The 20,473-nt window shown below is 45.6% G+C and overlaps 1 protein-coding gene across 3 annotated transcripts in view; it reads left to right on the forward strand.

Annotated features, from left to right (window-relative positions):
• The window catches only part of epha3 (eph receptor A3), a 181,859-nt gene that overhangs the window by 123,211 nt on the left and 38,175 nt on the right, over positions 1-20,473 (forward strand). For all 3 annotated transcript variants that reach the window (XM_056289268.1, XM_056289269.1, XM_056289270.1), the window contains 4 exons: positions 1,656-1,761; positions 2,209-2,273; positions 2,663-2,788; positions 10,172-10,357. In XM_056289268.1, coding sequence (XP_056145243.1) covers positions 1,656-1,761; positions 2,209-2,273; positions 2,663-2,788; positions 10,172-10,357 — 483 coding nt within the window. The remainder of the gene's footprint in view (positions 1-1,655; positions 1,762-2,208; positions 2,274-2,662; positions 2,789-10,171; positions 10,358-20,473) is intronic.

The following is a 20,473-nucleotide window of genomic DNA, read 5'->3' on the forward strand; positions in this document are numbered from 1 at the left end:
TTGTTTGTATCATCGAACATATTATTCGCCAAGTTATATTGCACTGCTGTGCCGTAGGCCCTACCACCATTTTTCTCTACGGCAAGTGATGAGCGGTAGTGAGCCCCACCCACGCGAACACCCAGGAAGACGGTAGCCAATAGCTTTGAATTCAGAAAACCACACCTATTTCCGGTGATGATTAAGCTCCCAATGTTAAAACATGTGTCCAGAAAGGGCGTGTCAGCCTCTGTGTAAAGGGATGCCGTTTACATCTATCGGCAGAGTATGGCCCACTGAAAGAAGGCGTGAACATGTCGAACCCATTGTTGACACCTTGGGTGACGTAAAACACGTTCCTACCCCGTATAACCTTTGGGATTTTTGGCGGGAATGTCACAATAAACAAAAGTAACCGAGCATATTCCCGCCCGCTGCGGGATTCGAATTAGGGTTGTACCGCACCACAAGGCGACATCGCTAACCTCTTGACCAAAGAGGCCGATCCCCTGGCACTTGGCCAGTGAGTCTTTTTGTAGGTTACAGTAGTCGCCCTCCCCCGGAAGCGCGCCCTCGTGCTTCTTTATTTTTCCATCCATCCATCCATCCATCCATTATCCAAACCGCTTATCCTGCTCTCAGGGTCGCGGGATGCTGGAGCCTATCCCAGTAGTCATCGGGCAGCAGGCGGGGAGACACCCTGGACGAGCCGTCTTTTTATTTATTTATTTTGGGTTTTTTTTTTTTTTCGCTTTCTTTCTTTCTTCTTTTTTTAATTGCAAAAAAATGCACGCACAGTAAGCAACATAACAGCAATCTGCATACAACTTCAAACAGAAACTCACAATGAACAAAACAGACTTCCCATTTGAAATATAACAGTGTTGTATGTATTGAAAAAAATACATAAAATGAATAAAAAATAATAACATTAAATAAAAAGGAAAAAGAAAGAAAAACAATTGTATTAAAATTGAAAATAAATATGAGAATAAAGAAGCATTAAGCTACCGAATCGTCAGAGGATTCTTTAAAGGTATTGTCATAGTAGTTTAACAGTTTTGTGCTCTTGTCTTCTTATAATCGAATAGAACTTACGAGATTCAAGTTCAAGCGGGAAACGTTGCAGATAAGTTCCTCGTGCACCACCCCCCCCCCAAAAAAAAACAAACTCTGTATTAGCACAACAGATGTAGTATACAGAGGACCGTGTACAGAACGAACATAAATAACAAAGTAGCCGGGGCTACTTCACATTCCGCTACTCCCGCGCTCCGAAGAGACTTATGAGGATCTGCACGCTTCCGGATCCCGCCGCTACCGCCAATGTAACCGAGCATATTTTTCCGCCGGCGGCGGGATTCGATCCGGAATGCACTGCACCGCAGCGTGACATCACAAACCACTCGACTGAAGGGGCTGACCCCCCCCCTGGCAAGCGGCCAGTGAGTCTTTTTGTAGGTTACACAAACATTTGTATTTCTCTGTAGTATTATAAATGTACGGGCTTCCCTCAGCGGCCAGTAGGCTGAATCATCATCGTGTCACCTCATCCGATAAGAAAGATAGCATCTTAACCGACGTTTATTTAAGTGAGAACCCTTTAACTGATATGCGATATGTCAAAACTGGATGTACTCACTGCCGGTCACTGCCTGTGTTTTTGTCCCTCGCAGCGGCCTTCTCGATCTCCAGTGAGAGCAGCCAGGTGGTTCTGATTGCCATCTCCTCTGCTGTGGCCTTCATCCTCTTCACCGTCCTGCTCTACGTCCTCATCACCAGGTGTGTGCACAGGTCACCAGCGCCGTCTGATCTGATGGTGTCTGATGTGATCTGAGAGCTCAGATCATTTCAAGATCCCTCAAGTTCCCACTTATTATTATTATTAGTTGAGCCATGTCCCCCTGCTGAAATAGACATACACATGTATTTGTGTGTGTGTGTGTGTGTGTGTGTGTAGTATATGTGGCTGACGTTGGCAGTCTGTGCTGTTCAGAGAGAATATAAATCCATGGCTCATTATAAAACTCACTGATCCTCTCCTGGCTTATGAGGGAGGAGAGCAAACTGGATTACACACACACACACACACACACACACACACACATGCACACGCACACACAGAAAGAGAGAGCTCTCGGTACGTTCCAGCATCGGAGCCAGTAAGCGAGGGCTTATAAAGAGATGTGTGTGACATTGGTCCTGACCTTTTTGTGTTTGGATTGGCAGGTTCTGTTGCCACAGCAAATCCAAACATCCCAGTGAGAAAAGACTGCACTTTGGCAATGGCCACCGTAAGTACCGGACTCCATTCCCCATAGCGCGGCTTGCTCTTTCCTTTCTTATCAGTCCAACAGAGGGAACGGAGTCACCAACACCCGCATTACTACCTGGAAGAAGATAAACCTCTTCTGTTTTCCCCTTTCCTGCGCTCGTACCTTATTTCACACATTCTTTCTCTTGACTGTCTGTCTCTCTCGCTCTCTCTCTCTCTCTCTCTCGCTCTCTCTCTCTCTCGCTCCGTCCCTCTGTTTGTAATGCAGAGACTTGCTAGGTGTGATTGGAGTTATAGTTGAGGTGATGCTTTCAGCGTTAATAGTTATGAGCATGTTCAGATTTTTGTGCACACACAAGTCTTTAACTTTAAGTTCTTATTACCTGAGGTAAACCTCTGCTCCTTCAGTGCGTCTGCCAGGTATCAGGACCTACGTGGACCCCCATACCTATGAAGACCCGAGCCAAGCTGTCCATGAGTTTGCCAAGGAGCTGGATGCCTCCTGCATTGCCATCGACAAAGTGGTGGGAGCAGGTGAGAAAGGACCAAACAACAAGACAAAAATAAATAAATAAATAAATAAATAAATAATAAGCACGTACAAGTACACGAAATGATAGGTTGTTGTAAACGGTAATCTACTACTACTACTACTACTTCCGGCTGCTCCCGTTGGGGGGCGCCACGGCGGATCATCCGTTTCCATCTCTTCCTGTCCTCTGCATCTTCCTCTGTCACACCAGCCACCTGCATGTCCTCCTTCACCACCTCCATAAACCTCCTCTTTGGCCTTCCTCTTCTCCTCTTCCCTGGCAGCTCCATATTCAGCATCCTTCTCCCAATATACCCAGCATCTCTCCTCCACACATGTCCAAGCCATCTCAGTCTTGCCTCTCTTGCTTTGTCTCTAAACTGTCCAACCTGAGCTGTCCCTCTAATATAATCGTTGCTAATCCTGTCCTTCTTCGTTAGTCCCAGTGAAAATCTTAGTATCTTCAATTCTGCCACCTCCAGCTCCACCTCCTGTCTTTTCATCAGTGCCACTGTCTCCAAACCATATAATGTAGATGGTCTCACAGCCATCTCGTAGACCTTCCCTTTAACTCTTGCTGGTACCCTTGAACCACTCCTGACACTCTTCTCCACCCACTCCACCCTGCCTGCACTCTCTTCTTCACCTCTCACCTGCACTCCCCATTACTTTGGACAGTTGACACCGAGTATTTAAACTCATATGCCTTCATCACCTCTACTTCTTGCATCCTCACCATTCCATTGTCCCCCCTCTCATTCATGTATGGGTATTCCGTCTTGCTCCTACTGACTTTCTTTCCTCTTCTCTCCAGTACATACCTCCACCTCTCCAGGCTCTCCTCAACCTGCACCCTACTCTCGCTACAGATCACAATGTCATCCGCAAACATCATAGTCCATGGAATGGACTATAGTCCTGCCTGATCTTGTCCGTCAACCTGTCCATCACCATTACAAACAAGAAAGGGCTCAGAGCCGATCCTTGGTGTAATCCCACCTCCAACTTGAACCCATCTGTCATTCCAACCGCACACCTCACCATTGTCACGCTTCCCTCATACACATCCTGCACCACTCCTACATACATCTATGCAACTCCCGACTTCCTCATTCAATACCACACCTCCTCTCTTGGCACCCTGTCATATGCTTTCTCTAAATCCACAAAGACACAATGTAACTCCTGCTGATCTTCTCTGTTCTTCTCCATCAACATTCTCATAGCAAACATCACATCTGTGGTGCTCTTTCGTGGCATGAAACCATACCGCTGCTGCTGATCATCACCTCTCCTCTTAACCTAGCTTCCATCACTCTTTCCCATATCTTCATGCTGTGGCTGATCAACTTTATACCTCTGTAGTTGCTACAGTTCTGCACATCGCCCTTATTCTTGAAAATCGGTACTAGTATACTACTTCTCCACTCCTCAGGCATTCTTTCACTTTCCAAGATTGTGTTAAACAATCTAGTTAAAAACCCCACTGCCATCTCTCCTAAACATCTCCATGCCTCCACAGGTATGTCATCAGGACCAACTGCCTTTCCGCTCTTCATCCTCTTCATAGCTGCCCTCACTTCCTCTTCGCTAATCCACTACACTTCCTGATTCCCTATCCCCACATCAACCAACCTTCTCTCTCTCTCATTTCCTTCATTCATCAGCCCCTCAAAGTACTCTTTCCACCTTCTCAGCACACTCCTCACTTGTCAGCACATTTCCCTCTCTGTCCTTGATCACCTTAACCTGCTGCTCATCCTTTGCAGTTCGGTCCCTCTGTCAAGCCAATCGGTACAAGTGCTTTTCTCCGTCCTTAGTGTCTAACCTGTCATACAACTCACCATACGCCTTTGCCACCTCTCTCTTCGCTTTACGCTGCATATCCTTGTCCTCCTGTCTACTTTCTTCATCTCTCTGACTATCCCACTTGTTCTTTGCCAACCTCTTCCTCTGTATACTTTGCTGTACTTCTTCATTCCACCACCAGGTCTCCTTGTCTTCCTTCCTCTGTCCCAATGACACACCAAGTACCTTCCTAGCTGTCTCCCTCACTATTTCTGCAGTGGTTGCCCAGCCATCCGGCAACTCTTCACTACCACCCAGTGCCTGTCTTAACTCCTCCCCGAACTCCACACAACAGTCTTCCTTCTTCAACTTTCACCATTTAATCCTTGGCTCTGCCTTCACTCTCTTCCTCTTCTTGTCTCCAAAGTCATCCTACAGACCACCATCTGATGCTTCCTAGCTATGTTCTCCCCTCTCACCACCTTGCAGTCTCCAATCCCTTTCAGATTGTGCCTCCTACATAAAATATAGTCCACCTGTGTGCACTTTCCTCCACTCTTATACAATTTCCACTCCAAGTCTTCAAATTCCACCATACAGACCATACACAAACTCACAGACAAGTGGCAATCATCGATATGTCAGAGACAATAGACATATCAGTACATGGGCAAGAGATGCACACTGTCACCCTCATGTGGCCCTGCATGCAGACTCCCACGAGGACCAGGCAAAGGGCAAAAATTCTTATACGTTAAAAGAAATTAAAAGAATAGAATAATAAATGAAGCATTCTAAGATGCATTGCACGTTACATTCCACCACTACAGTCAGTGAATGTTCAGGCCCACAAGCCATGCGAAAAACAAACAAGGTATAAACCAGCTATTGTGGTTTAAAACAATATAAAGCATTTATTTAAAATGACTACTCTCAGCATTTAACAGCCTGATAGCAGAAGGAATGAAGGACCTAGAATAGTGATTCGTTTTCCTAGGGGGCGCTTTATAGCGCCGGCCTGCGGGATTTTTTTTTCGTACCCATTTTCCGGGACCTCTGCCTCTGATTGGCTAGTACTTGTTGAGAGAGCGTTCACCTGGATTCTGGGAAGACCCGCCCCTACTCTATCTCTGATTGGCTAACCCTATCCCTAACCCTAACCTTAACCAACCTAATCAACGCAGGCAACGAGTACTAGCCAATCAGAGGCAGAGTTCCCGGAAAACCGGTACGAAAAAAGATCACGCCGCCGGCCTGAGGTCATTACAGTGAATTCACTGGACAGGACGTGGTCAGATTGGCTAATAATTCCTTTTGCTTTCTGGGCCACACGTTTCTCCCAGAGGGAGCACAAGTCTCTGCTGGACTCTGATTATTTTGGAGCAAACCTTAACCATACTGTTTAGGCTATTCCTGTCCTTCACAGTCAACCCGTTAAACCAACAAATAGAGGAAAAAGTGAAAAGACTTTCAATAAATGACTGGTAAAAAAATACATTGGATGTTGTTACAGACATTAAAGGAGTTAAGCTTCCGCAGTAAGTGAATTCTTTGTTGACCACATTAGACAATGATATGTGTTCACATCAAACTTGAGTTGGGAGTCGAACATGGTTCCCAAGTACTTATAAATGTAAATAAATAGGATATACAGTAGGAGATACTGCAGGATATACTGCAGGAGATACTGCAGGATATAATGTAGGTGATACGGTAGGAGATACGGCAGGAGATACTGCAGGAGATACGGTAGGAGATACTGTAGGATATATTGTAGGTGATACGGTAGGAGATACTGTAAGATATATTGTAAGAGATACTGTAGGAGCTACAGTAGGATATACTGTAGGATATATGTAGGAAATACTGTAGGAGATATTGTAGGCGATATTGTAGGAGATACTGTAAGATATATTGTAGGAGATACTGTAGGAGATACAGTAGGGGATACTGCAGGAGATACTGTAGGATATATTGTAGGTGATACAGTAGGAGATACTGCAGGAGATACTGTAGGATATATTGTAGGTGATACGGTAGGAGAAACGGTAGGCTATATTGTAGGTGATACGGTAGGAGATATTGTAGGCGATATTGTAGGAGATACAGTAGGAGATACTGTAGGAGATACTGTAGGATATATTGTAGGTGATACAGTAGGAGATACTGCAGGAGATACGGTAGGATATATGTAGGAAATACTGTAGGAGATATTGTAGGCGATATTGTAGGAGATACAGTAGGCGATACTGTAGGAGATATTGTAGGAGATACTGTAGGAGATATTATAGGAGATACGGTAGGAGGTACTGCTGCAGTCTGTGTGTGATAGCAGTGAGAAACAACAACTGAAGTAAAAAAACAACAACAACAACAACAAAACTACTGGATGTTGTGCTTGTTGGATACGTATGTGTTGTGGAGACCGTTAGTACAAGAACAGAGACCAGGCACCTCACAAATGTGGAAAACAATGTTACTTCCAAACACACATGTCAACGCGAAACACAACTTGGGATAGAAATTGAATGAAAATTTAAATCAAAAGAAATAGTGGAGATTAGCAATACAAATAATGAATGGATAAATAAATAAATAAATAAATAAAAAGGGTACCGATGCGTAAAATAGATGAAAAGAAGATCAATGCTGCCGAAATTTGGGTTCTACCGCCGTTTGCCGAGAATAGGTTGGATAGAGAAATTAATAAACGAAAGCGTGCTACCGCAGCTTGGAACAAACACGAGCCTTCTGTCGACCATTCAGAGACGGAAAGTGAGATACTCGGGCCTCGTTGTGCGTCATAAGACCTGCAGGGTTGTGAAACTGTGCTGCAAGGCAAAGATGAAGGCAGGAGGCGGCGAGGCAGACCAGCAGGAGGCGGCCAGGCAGACCAGCAGGAGGCGGCGAGGCAGACCAGCAGGAGGCGGCGAGGCAGACCAGCAGTCTCGAACCGGACGAACGTGGGTAAAACGGAAGCCATCGGGGCACGTGAGGAGAGACAGAGAGACATGGCGGACAGTTGTTCAGCATGTTTTCTTGGCGGCCAAAATGATAGCTGACGATGCCGACCGACCGACCGACTGATGGAAACCATCAAATCCACTGTGGCGACCCCTGGGAAACAGGGGAACAAGCCGAAAGAAGAAGAAGAAGTAGAGATTAGCAATAGAGAGCAAATGTGTGTGCGTGCACCTTTTCTTTACTCCTCTCCTAGTACTCCCTCGTGTCTTGAGCAGAAGAGCAGACAAGAGGATGGAGGGTAAAACACACGGCACATAACGGCGTGCCGGCTCCCCGGGATCTCCCCTGTGCCTCCAGCGCTGTAAACCTGTCGGAGCAGCCGGAGAGACTCCTGCACGGACCTGCCGGACTGGAGGTCCCGCGTGCTGCGTAGCTGAGGCTTGTGATGTTCTGCAGAGGACTGCAACACATGTGGGTCTTGCAGTGTACGGGACAGAACACGACGCCCTCACGAGGCCTACAAAACTGCTTTTATTTACAGCAGAACGCGTCTAGTTCTCAGGTTATTCGGGACAGGATAGTAAAACGTTGTATTTTGAACCTATTTCGGTGCCAGAAGAAAAGGCTTGAGCAGCTCTTAGAGGAGTATTTGTAGAAGGAGACGCACACTGCAGCCTTTTTTTTACCCTCTTTCCATCTGTTGGCCGCACATCCGTGTGATTTTTGAGAGCTGTGCGGGTTCCGCTTGAGAACGTGCGGCGCTGCTCTTCCTGGGCCTGAACTCCATCTGTCCAAATTAAAATTTGTTCACAAGATTGTGAGCGTCTTGCCAAGGGAAGATTGTGTGTTATAAAGCGAAACACATGGCTGGTTCCGCTCATATGGACCAGACCTCAACATCAAAGTGCAACACGGAGCCGTGTGTCATGCGGCGGAGGGGTTACTGTCCCTAATCAAGGCTTATTAGACCAAGACTCTCTCTTTCTTTGACTGGCCACATAAAAGGTTGAGTAATAATGACCTCTTTCCATTGGCCGGCCGTGCCTGTCCACTAGCCGAGGCCGGATGAGCAGAGTGGAGCGGAGGAAAACAGGCACGCTTCAGTGTATTTGCACAGGTTGTAATTATTCTAGCTAAGTTCTTCCAGACCCAGCGCTCGAGTCCAGGGTTTGACCCGTACTCTGATCCAGAGCTGCTATGGGAAACGACTGCGCTGGGCTAGAGAGAGGGTCTGGGGGTCTGGGGGTGGGCAGAGGCCGCTGGAGGGGCCTTGGCTGCAGAGTCTGAACATATCTCAGCTTTGACATCATCATCACACACACACACACACAAAGATATGCATACACGCGTATCTCATTACCGGCAAGTTGTAGTGATTGGTGAGTCCTTGTGCTGATGTTGACTTAAAGTGGGTTCAGTATGGACACAGGAAGTTGAAAGGTTTCTCGTGGCTCATGGGATATGTAGTTGACTCATCTAGGTATCACACTGTTATTTACAGGTGAACAGACAGATTTCAAAGTTTATAGCTACTTTTTATTACAATACTGTGGCAAATCTGAGTAATGATATATATATATATATATATATATATACACACACACACACACACACACACACATCTGAGTAACTCTGTGTGTGTGTATATATATGTGTGTGTGTGTGTATATATATATATATATATAGCTTTATTTGAGCTATATAACCTTTATTAGATGTTATGTTTTAACTGTCTGCTCTTCCAACTGTGCCCCAGCCCCACTCCACTATGTGATATATGTAAAGTACCCCATGTGATGTTGTTTTGTTATATTTTAAATGTATGCTTTTGCAACAGTGCCCCGATCCTTTAAGTCCTTGCTTTTTTAAAACGAGCCCTAACCCCTACCCCATTAGTTGTAATGGTTCTGATGTTATTTTTCAAATATTTTCTGTCCTCCCATTGGTTGCTGTGCTCTGTAACTAGGGGCGTGGCACGTGGCAACGTAGTATTCATTGGCTGTGTGTTTTGGCTGTGTGTTTTGGCTGTGTGTTATTGGCTGTGTGTTTTGGCTGTGTGTTATTGGCTGTGTGTTATTGGCTGTGTGTTTTGTGTTTGTTTAACCACATTGGGAGCTGATGAGTGTGTGATGCACGAAACAAGCTTGCACTGCAATGTATTAAAGTTTTTTTGTCCTACATCTATCTTTATATATATATATATATATATATATATATATATATATATATATATATATATATATATATATATATATATATATATATATATATAATGATTAATGCCTGTTTAGATTTAAGGTGAGGAGTAATAAATACACAGTGTGACGAGATACTTACTTTAAAGACCACAGTTTTAATCCCCATAAAAATATATGGTATCAAACAAATTAGTCAGTTAAGAAAAAGTGGGTCTCTAAAGTCTGGAAAACATTTCAGAAGACGTGTTAACTGACATGGATGTTTTGACTATGTTTGTGTACTTTTTGGGAAAGTTTGACAGTTCTTTTCTGTATATTCTTTGCCCACTGTAAAGGCAGGTGATCGGTAAATAAGCACATTACTCGGGCCTCGGGCCTGCTTAAGGCCGTGCTTGCTGCTGCATCATGGGTAATCCCCTCCCTGTCTGCCTTCAGGGGAGTTTGGTGAAGTGTGCAGCGGCCGCCTGAAGCTGCCCAGCAAGAAGGAGATCTGTGTGGCCATCAAGACTCTGAAGGTGGGCTATACGGACAAACAGAGGAGGGACTTCCTGGCTGAGGCGTCAATAATGGGGCAGTTTGACCATCCCAACATCATCAGACTGGAGGGCGTGGTGACACACAGTAAGTCCACCGTCTAATACAAAGGGAATATGGGGTGTTTGAATCATTTTATCGTCAGAAAGCCTCGAGTGTTGCCCTCATCCCTTCCGACGAGCGAGTCTCCCTACCAGTCATCATCATTCATCTCCATCAGCTTTTAAGCCTGGAATGTCATGTAGCCTGAGGACGAGGTAGCATGCGTGACCACAGGAGAGAACTACCGAGTGATAAAACGACAGTAGCATGTTGTCCCTCATGCAGGATGCTTCCCTGTCTCAGGCTGGGAAACCGTCACAGCAGGGGTTATAACCAGGGTTTTGTCCAAGGAAAAACATATAGTGTCCCCAAGTTCTTAACCTGAACATGGGAGCTAAAAATGTTCAGCTTGGGTGTCCGGGTAAGCGTAGCGTTTTATTCCGTTGCCTACCAACAAAGGGGCTCGCCAGTTCAAATCCCCGTCTTACCTCCGGCTTGGTCGGGCATCCCTACAGGCACAATTGGTTGTGTCTGCAGGTGGGAAGTCAGATGTGGGTACTTGTCCTTGTTGCTGCACTAGCACCGCCTCTTGTCGGTCAGGGCTCCTGTCCGGGGGGGGAGGGTAAGTGGGGGGAAAAGCGTGATCCTCCTACGCACTACGTCCCCCTGGTGAAACTCCTCACTGTCGGGTGAAAAGAAGCGGCTGGTGACTCCACATGTATGGGAGGAGGCATGTGGTAGTCTGCAGCCCTCCCCAGCTCAGCAGAGGGGGTGGAGCAGTGACCGGGATGGCTCAGAACAGTGGCGTAATTGGCCAAAGTACAACTGAGGAGGAAAAAAAAAGGGGGGGGGTGTTCAGCTTAAAGAGGTGAATGAACAGGTCCAGTTTCTTGAGATCCGGTGTGAGTCTTGATGCTAGAGAAGTGGAATTACGCTTCCATGTCTTGCAGGGAATAAAACATTAGGCTAAATTTTTTATAAAGTGGAAGGGTCCAGCGGAAATAACTGTACCATATTTTGGAAAGTTTCATCTCGTCGATAATAATACAATGGCAGAAGAATGTTCAATAAACATGTAAATTAGCATAAAATATCAGTAGACAGAGCTTATCACTGCAAGATGTAAAAACGTTCAGATGGGGGAATGTAATGAATGGACCAAATTAAAGACTCTGATTGCTATGGAAGAAAAGATGTGCATGTTTAGATTTTGGAATAATTTTGGCCTGCAGGGGGCGCAGTGTTGGACAGTCGTTCTTATTCTTTCAAAGCGAGTGCGATGTCAGGATTCATCATCCCCCAAAGTCATAAAAACAGATAACCGATGGACAAATGGAAAGCATTGCATAGCACCCTGCATTCTCAACAAACTACTTGAAGTGGCGTTCCTACATCTCCTGTAGAAGGGGGGAAAAACGTTTTGCTAAGTGTTCTGAGAAAAGACTAGAATTCAGCTAACGAATCCTCCATTTCCAAGGTTGTAATTCATGTGAAGCCATAGACCAGAGTAGAATCAGAATCGGAATCAGCACTGTGACATGTTTCACGTCACAGTGCTCATTTTAAAACGTTGGGAGTGTTTTTGCTAATTTCAGATTTACAGTGCTCTTTGACAAGTGGCTGTAAAGTAGCCACCACCTTTGCGCATGCATACAGGAGTTTTATTGAGCCGCTGCAGTGTAAATCTCTGCAGATCAATGTGCTCTGATCAGAGCCTGTGTCCGGCGTGGGCATGGAGCCACCAATCCATATCCCTGCTCTCTGCCCACAGGACCTCTTTACACCACTGTCATTTGCACCCAGACGCCCTCTTTATAACGGGAAACGGCATACACTGGAAAATAACAAGCTTTAAATCAGTGGCTAAATAATCGCCGTGGCTCCTCTCCGTCCCGGGCTGGTTAACTGTGTCAGAATGGTTCCTCTAAAGAACAATCTCTCGCTGGCGGTGCAGTAGTTAGCCGGGTCGCCTCACAGCAAGAGCCCCGGGGTAGTCCAACCTTGGGGGTCGTCCCAGGTTGCCCTCTGTGTGGAGTTTGCATGTTCTCCCCGCTCCAGTTTCCCCCCACAGTCCAAAGACATGTAGGTCAGGTGAACCAGCCATTCCAAATTTCCCCTAGGTATGACTGTGTGTGTGTATGTGGGGGGGGGGGGGCTGTGTGATGGCCTGGCGGCCTGTCCAGGGTGTCTCCCCACCTGCCACCCAATGAAAGCTGGGATAAGCTCCAGCATCCCCACGATCCTGAGAGCAGGATAAGCGGTTCGGATAATGGATGGATGGGTGGATAATGGATATGGATGGGTGGAATTCTAGCTGTTTTTAATGATAAAGGGGGACTCCATTTTATTCTGTGTTTTTGAGGGTTTTTTTTATATACTCTAGCTTCCCAGTAGTGTTCCCGAGGTATTCAAATCCGAAAATTCAAATTTTGTTTGAAGTATGTATGTTTTAGCATCAAAATGCTATTTTGCCCTTCTAGAAACTTTTCCCCTGGGACCTGACGTAGCTTTCTGCGCTTTCTTTTAACACTTTTCTCACTCTCCATCCTTACACTGTCAGCGAGCTGCACATGTGTGTCTGTGTGTGTGTGTGGGGGGGGGGGACTTCAGGGAGGGGAGTGTCAAAAAAAATTGTCACACATCTGAGTAAGGGAAGGATATCACATTAACACAGGATAATATGGATTTACAAGATATATAAAAAGAAAATGTGATGAGGGGGATGCCAGTCAGTGTCCAGGTGGCGACCATCATCACCATGGAGACCTGGGAGGAGGAAAGACTGCACATGCACACAAGGGAGACTCGCATCACAACATTCACACACACACACAGGACAAGAGAAAGTAGAAGACATCATGCAGAGAGAGAAAAGATGTCAGAGAAAAGACCAGTTTGCAATAATCAATAATCTAGAATCAATAATCTATGTATAGACTCGAGGGTGTACCCCAGTTATCGGGGCATCACATTGCTCAGCCTCCCTAGGAAAGTCTACTCTAAGGTGCTGGAAAGGAGGCTCTGACCGATTGTCAAACCTCGGATCCAGGAGGAACAATGTGGACTCCGTCCTGGCCGTGGAACAACAGACCAACACTTTACCCTTGCAGAAGTGCTGAGGGAGGCACGGTAGATTGACCAGCCAGTCTACATGTCTTTTGTGGACTTGGAGAAGGCTTATGACCGTGTACTGAGGGGCACTCTCTTGGGGCTACTGCGGGAGTATGGGGTACCGGGGCAGCTGCTACAAGCCATCCAGTCCTTGTATAACTAAAGTGAGACCTGTGTCCGCATTCTCAGCACAAAGTCAAACACATTTTCGGCGGGTGTCAGACTCTGCCAAGGTTGTCCCTTGTCTCCAATTATGTTTGTGATATTCATGGACAGGATCTCAAGATGCAGCCAAGGTGAGGAAGGTGGCTGTTTCGGGAACCTCAGAATTGCATCTCTGCTCTTCGCAGATGATGTGGTTTTGTTGGCTTCATAAGAACGCGACCTCCAGTGTGCACTGGGGCGGTTTGCAGCCGAGTGTGAAATGGCCGGGATGAGAGTCAACACCTCCAAGTCTGAGGCCACGGTTCTCTACCGGAAAATGGTGGATTGCTCTCTCAGGTTGGGGATGAGTTGTTGCCTCAAGTGAAGGAATTCAAGTATCTCGGGGTCTTGTTCATGAGTGAGGGTAGGATGGAGTGGGGATTTACAGGCAGATTGGTGCAGCATCAGCAATAATGCAGATGTGGTACCGGACCGTTGTGGTGAAGAGGGAGCTGAGCCAGAAGGCAAAGCTCTCAATTTCTCAGTCAATCTTCATTCCGACCCTCACCTATGATCATGAGCTTTGGGTTGTGAGCGAAAGGGTGAGATCGCAGATACGAGCAGCTGAAATGAGTTTCCTTCGTAGGGTGTCTGGGCTCAGCCTTAGAGATAGGGTGAGGAGTGTTGCTGGGGAGAGGGATATCTGGGATGTCCTACTTAGCTTGCTGCAACTGTGACCTGACCGTGGAGAAGCGGCTGATGATGAGATGAGATGAATGATCTATACTCTATAATCTCGTCAGCAGAACAGTGGTTGGTAAATTCATTGAGACAGAAACTAATCCGCCATGCAGTGCAGTTTGTGAAGTATTCAACGGGAAGGCAACTAATTGTAAGCTAAGGCAAAAAGATGAGTTTTAAGTTTGGATTTAAACGACTCAACAGACTGATTGTCTGATAGCAGCAGGCAGGTTATTCCACAAGAATGTGGTCTGACCGGAAAAAAAAACTAAAAAAGGTGAAGAAATGTTGTGCCTTCACCAACTAAAATTTTAATGTACAAGTATACAGTCCCAAAGTTAAAAAAAATAAAATATGGTTTTTACCAAAGCCTTTGCTTTTGTCTGGCCTTGAACACAGTTCGTCTGTGGAAAGAGCTTTTTTATTTGCTTAATCCATCATTACTTTGAGATTGTATTTGACTAGCTAGGCCCACACTGTCAACAAGATGTGTTTAAAGGGATTATTTAAGAAAAAATTATTGATATGCATAGTTCTTGTAATTCTTCCGCTTGCTGACTGCATTGTGGGGAAGCTTCATAGGAAATCCTCCGCAGCGCTCGGGCAACAACAGATCCCCTCAGGACCCTATGAAGGAGAGACAGCGAAATAGGGTGGGGGGCTGAATACAAGCGGAAGGGGAAGAGAAGGTTAGGTAGGTATTTATAGGAATGGCAGAAGTGTCGCAGTTGAGGTGTGGTCCTGCTCCTGAAAGATGTGTCGAAATGATTTATTAACGAAAAATTATTGATGTGCGTAGTTCTTGTTCTTCTGCTTGCTGACTACATTGTGGGGAAGCTTTGCAGGGAATCCACCGTAGCACCCGGGCGATGATGGCCCCCCCAAGACCACCAGTTACTTAGGATAAGATTGAGCTGATCTGAGACCTTTGAGATCTGAAAGGATGTAGCGATGATCCATTTGGAAGGACCAACGGCTCATGAGTTGTATGAGATGTTCTGGGATGCCATTGTGGGAGGCTGAAGCAGCGGATGTGAGGCTGAAGGAATGTTCAAAGTAATGAATGGGAGAAATGCCGGTGGTCAAACCCATATTTGCGTATTAAACTGGTTGATGGTTTCGGTCGTTGGGCAACTGTATTGTACAGTGTTGTTTATAAGGGGTAGGGACGCCTGCATTCATTTTAGGTTGACGATGTCACTTAGTTGAGTGATGAAACTTATCTGTCAATAAACATATCCAGATGAACTGATTCAACCTTCTTTGATTTTCTTACCTGGATTATTGAGCATGTGTTAAGACAAATTAAAATAAGGTGATGAAAGAAAAATGTAAAAATATAAAGAATTGAAAAATTATAAAAATATAAGATATATATATATTTTTTTTTTTTTAAATCAATATAAATTGGACACCAACAGGTTTACTATAAAAAAGCCTTCCTGTAACGGTACGTTTTAAGAAGTGATTTAAAAGAAGACAGTGAGTTTGCTAGCCTAATTTCCTCAGGTAGGGAGATCCACAGCTGTGGGGCTTTTACAGAAAATACCCGGTCACCTTCAGTAATAAGGCTGGCTGAGGGAGCAATTAAAAAGGACCTGCCTGAGCAGCGCAGGCAGCAGCCAGGCCCATAGGGGGTGAGTAAATCAGTGATATATATGTCGGAGTGAGTCCATGTAGGGCTTTAAAAGTAATTAGTAAAAGTTTAAAATCAATCCTATACCTAACCGGTAGCCAGTGAAGCATTGCAAGAATGGGAGTGATATGGTCACGTCTCTTGGACTTTAACAGTCTGGCAGCTGAGTTTTGGACAAGCTGGAGGCATGAAATGGACTTTTTGACTGAGCCCTGAATACAGAGTCAAAATAATCTAGACTTGATGAGGTGAATGCATGGATGGCGTTTTCAAGGTCTGTTTGAAATAAGACATTTTTAACGTTTGTGATGTTCCTAATTTGGAGGAAGCAGGACTGTACTTGGTGGTTTGTGTGTCAGAATGGAGCTCGGAGTCAAAAAAGACACCCAAATTGTGGGCAGAGTGCTTAGCATTAGAGGACAGGTCCCCTAGACTCTTCCAGGTCTCCAGTTAGGTTAGGGGGGCTGAATAAAAGGACCTCAGGTTTGGTCTCACTGAGCCAGAGGAAGTTTTGTGACATCTAGCACTTAATATTGGAGAGACAAGCCATAACATGAGAAAGAGTCTGAGTGTCATTGCCATTAAGCGGGACATAAAGCTGGGTGTCATCCACATAACAGTGAAAATTAATATTATGATGACGGATGATCCGACCCAGGGGGAGCATGTAAATGGAAAATAATATTGGACCAAGAATTTACCCCTGGGGGACACCACATGCGAGGGGGCTGGGGATGAGAAGAATTCTCTCATTATAACAGCAAAAGATCAGTCAGATAGGTAGGATTGGAACCAGGCAAGAACAGAATTCTTAATGCCAGCATAGTTTTCAAGGCAAATTAAAAGGATGTTTTGGTCAACCGTATCAAAAGCAGAACTCAGGTCAAGCAGAATTAAAATTGAAAAAGCACCATAGTCAACAGTGAGCAATAAGTCATTGGTAACTTTAATAAGAGCTTTTTCTGTGCTGTGGTGGGTACGGAATCCTGATTGAAATTGCTCAAAAGTACTACAACTATTAATGTGTGTGATTAGTTGAAGAGCAACAGACTTTTCTAAGATTTTAGATGAAAAGAGGTAGATTTGAAATTGCTCTAAAATTGCTTAAAACAAGAGCGTCAAGAGAAGGCTTCTTCAGGAGAGGTTGGACTACTGTGTGTTTAAAACTAAATGGGAACCAACCGGTAGACAGTGAGCAGGCGATGATGGAGGGAATTTGTTGGGCCGACAGTGTGAAATACCTCTTTCAGAAATCTAGTGGAGGGGTGGGGTGGGGGTGGGGGCATCCAGGTAGCGTGGTGGTCTATTCTGTTGCCTACCAACATAGAGATCACCGGACCGCCTGGCTTGGGCAGGCGTCCCTACAAACACAATTGGCCATGTCTGCGGGTGGGAAGCCAGATGTGGGTGTGTATCCTGGTCGCTGCACAAGTGCCTCCTCTGGTCGGTCGGGGCACCTGTTCGGGGGGGGGGAGGGGGAACTGGAGCGAATAGTGTGATCCTCCCTCGTGCTATGTCCACCCGGTGAAACTTCTCACTGTCAGGTGAAAAGAAGCGGCTCGTGACTCCACATGTATCGGAGGAGGCATGTGGTAGTCTGCGGCCCTCCCCGAATCGGCAGAGGGGGCGGAGCAGCAACTGGGACAGCTCAGAAGAGTGGGGTAATTGGCCTGGGGGAGAAAGGGAGGGAATCAAAAAGAAAAGAAAAGGAAATCTAGTGAGGACAGGTGGAAGAGTTCAAGTGGGAGATTAACTCTTCTGAGTCTAATAGAGAAATTTGCTTAAAGCAAGTCAGACTGGCGGAGGGTTCAATGCAAGTGGGGAGATTGCTAATCACCAGTGTAATGTGAAGCCTAATTTAATCTATTTTCTGAATAAAGTGATGGAGAAACTGCTCACATATTTCAGTATTTCAGTGGATGCATCCAATGGATGGCTGGGTGGGGCTGGCCCCACTAGCAGATCTTCTAACTTGCCGTCAGTGATGACCTGTCTGAATTGTGGACCAACAAAAATGCTTTCCTTAATCTCGGCATCAGTTATTCTTGAAAGCATCTGTCTTAAATAGCAAAAGCCATCACCTTGTTTGTTCATTGCTTTCAAAAATGTTTCATCAATCCAAGTTTCATATGAAGAGGAGGCAGACATATCTTTCTTGAGTAAACAAGTGGTTTATGTGCCACCCATTTCTGCCCTGGAATGAAATGCTTACAGAGCAGCCAGTTCTTTTTAATGTTATGTGACTCACAAAGGGAACAATGGTACTTTGTGTAACCGAGCTGCATTCCTAGTAGCAGTGTCAATACTTGTAGATCACCACAGATGTTCCAGTCATAATTGCTGTACTGTATGTGTTTCAACAACAGTTCCATGTTATTGTAGGTTTCTTTCATGTGTACTGCGTAGCCAGTGGGTACAGTAGGATGGACACTGCCATTGTGTAACAGGACAGCTTTCAGGCTTACCTTTGATGAATCTATAAAAATACACCATTGTTGTGGGTCATGCACACAACCCAAAGCCACGAACAATCCATCAATGTCAGTGCAGAAACAGAAACAGAGGTTGTCAACCTGTGTAAAGAAGTTTGCCAAATGTTCTTGACAGTTCTGAAAGACAGACATTTTTGTACCTGGTGACAGCAAACACCGTCTTTGCAATTTTGAACCACGTTGTTCTGCTTTAGCTTTTGACAAATCCTAACTCCCTGACCAGGTCATTTAATTCTGGCTGTGTTATCAGATGAGAACAACCAGGCTTAAAGGGCTCAACGTCTGGATCAGTGTCATTTTCAACATCTGGTTCATGCGTTGTGGCATCTTCATCTGCCTCATCTGGCGGCTTTGGTACTGGCAAACTGTCATTATGTGGCACTGGTCTCATGGCTGAAGGCAGATTGGGGTATTCAATAGGTTTCTTATTTTTAGTAGAGAAGCCCAGATACATTAGTCAGGCTGAAGTAACAGTCCATCACGTGATCCTTCTGTTCTCGCCATATCGTTGGGACTGCAAATGGCATTGACTTCCATGCACCTCTGAGCCAAGCTCTCAGGTTGATGGCACGTGTTGCACAACAAATGTGAGGAGCCCAGGGTTTCTCTTGGTCACCAATTCTACATCAGAAGTAGAGCTCACAGGCTTTCTTAATAAGTGCAGTCATTGTGCGTGTTTGAGCCTTAAGCGTATGCTTACCACAGATGTAACAGAATGTATTGCATCTGTTGCAACATTGATGTGACATTTCTGCTGTATTAAATCTTCCTGAAGACAATAAATCCTATTGTTAAATATACTGACTAGGCTATTGCCTGAAGAATATTGTGCGTCAACATGTGTCCAAACGGCATCTGTAAATGTGAGCAGCTTTTATAGTCTTTCTGCCAGCATTTAACCTGACTAAGACAACAGCAGTGCATGCCCAGGCATGCTTGGACTGACCAAACCAGCTTGCTTTGTGGTCAATATACTAGTAGACTTAAAATATGACAGAAAATCACAAAAATAGGTTATATCTACAACATGTATGTGATAGGAAATGTTTAAGGTGATTTTCGTGATCAGCAGCCCAAAATCCATAAAATACACCCAAAAGTGTTCAGGAAGCAACATCTTTGTTGTCCAATCCAGTTCTTTACAGCGGGTGGAAAAATGTGAACAGGGAACATCTCTGAAGAGAGACAATGCATTAGCAAACTCTGTGGGTGTAAGCTCTCTGGAACTGATTGGTGTATCCCTTTCAGGTGGAGACTCCCTTTCAAGTCCTGCAAGGGATCGATCAGCAGGTGGTTGTCGAACGGAGGCCAAGATAAAGAGTATAAAACATCTGTGGTTGCTGTTGATGATTTGTTTATGTAGACCGGTGGAAACTGGGGCTGGACAGGAGATGAGAGAATTAGGTTTGCGAACAGGAGGATTAGCTATAGATGGAGTGAAGTTGGTGTATGCCTCCTGGGCTTGAATGGGTTGAGGAGGATGACCGCAGTTAAGTATGGAAGGAGCTTGCTGCTGCAAGGGCTGTGGAGGAAAGCTGGGTGCTAGCATCCCGGTACTGATGGCTCCAGCTAAAATGAACTGATTTGAATGCTGGAGGAGGTCAGCGGGGGGCACTGGCGTCCCGGTGCCAGGAGCCCCGGCTGAGGAAGGCTGATATGGGTACTGGAGGAGGGCAGCTGAGGGCACTGGTATCCAAGTGCCAGATACCCTGGCTGAGGCTAGCTGCTGTGGTAACTGCAGGTAAGGCAGCAAAGGTGCTGGCATCCCAGGACCAGGTTCCCCTGCTAAGGCTGGTTGTTGTAATTGCTGAAGCTGGAATGCAGGAGGCACGGTGTCATTTGCCCTAGATGCTTTCGGCTGCCGGTGCTGGTGATGAAAAGCCTCATGGGATGTGCAGGGCCCTGGAATTCTGGTGTTTGGCGCCCCATCTGAAGTGGGTGATTGGGTTAAGTGTTGACGAGAGGTGGTTGTGGTGGCCCTGGTGTTATTAGTTCTGGCTGATCCTGGTCGTTGTTTTTGTTGCTGCTCTTTCTGCT

Source organism: Lampris incognitus, chromosome 11 (assembly GCF_029633865.1).
Source record: "Lampris incognitus isolate fLamInc1 chromosome 11, fLamInc1.hap2, whole genome shotgun sequence".
Lineage (NCBI taxonomy): Eukaryota > Metazoa > Chordata > Actinopteri > Lampriformes > Lampridae > Lampris > Lampris incognitus.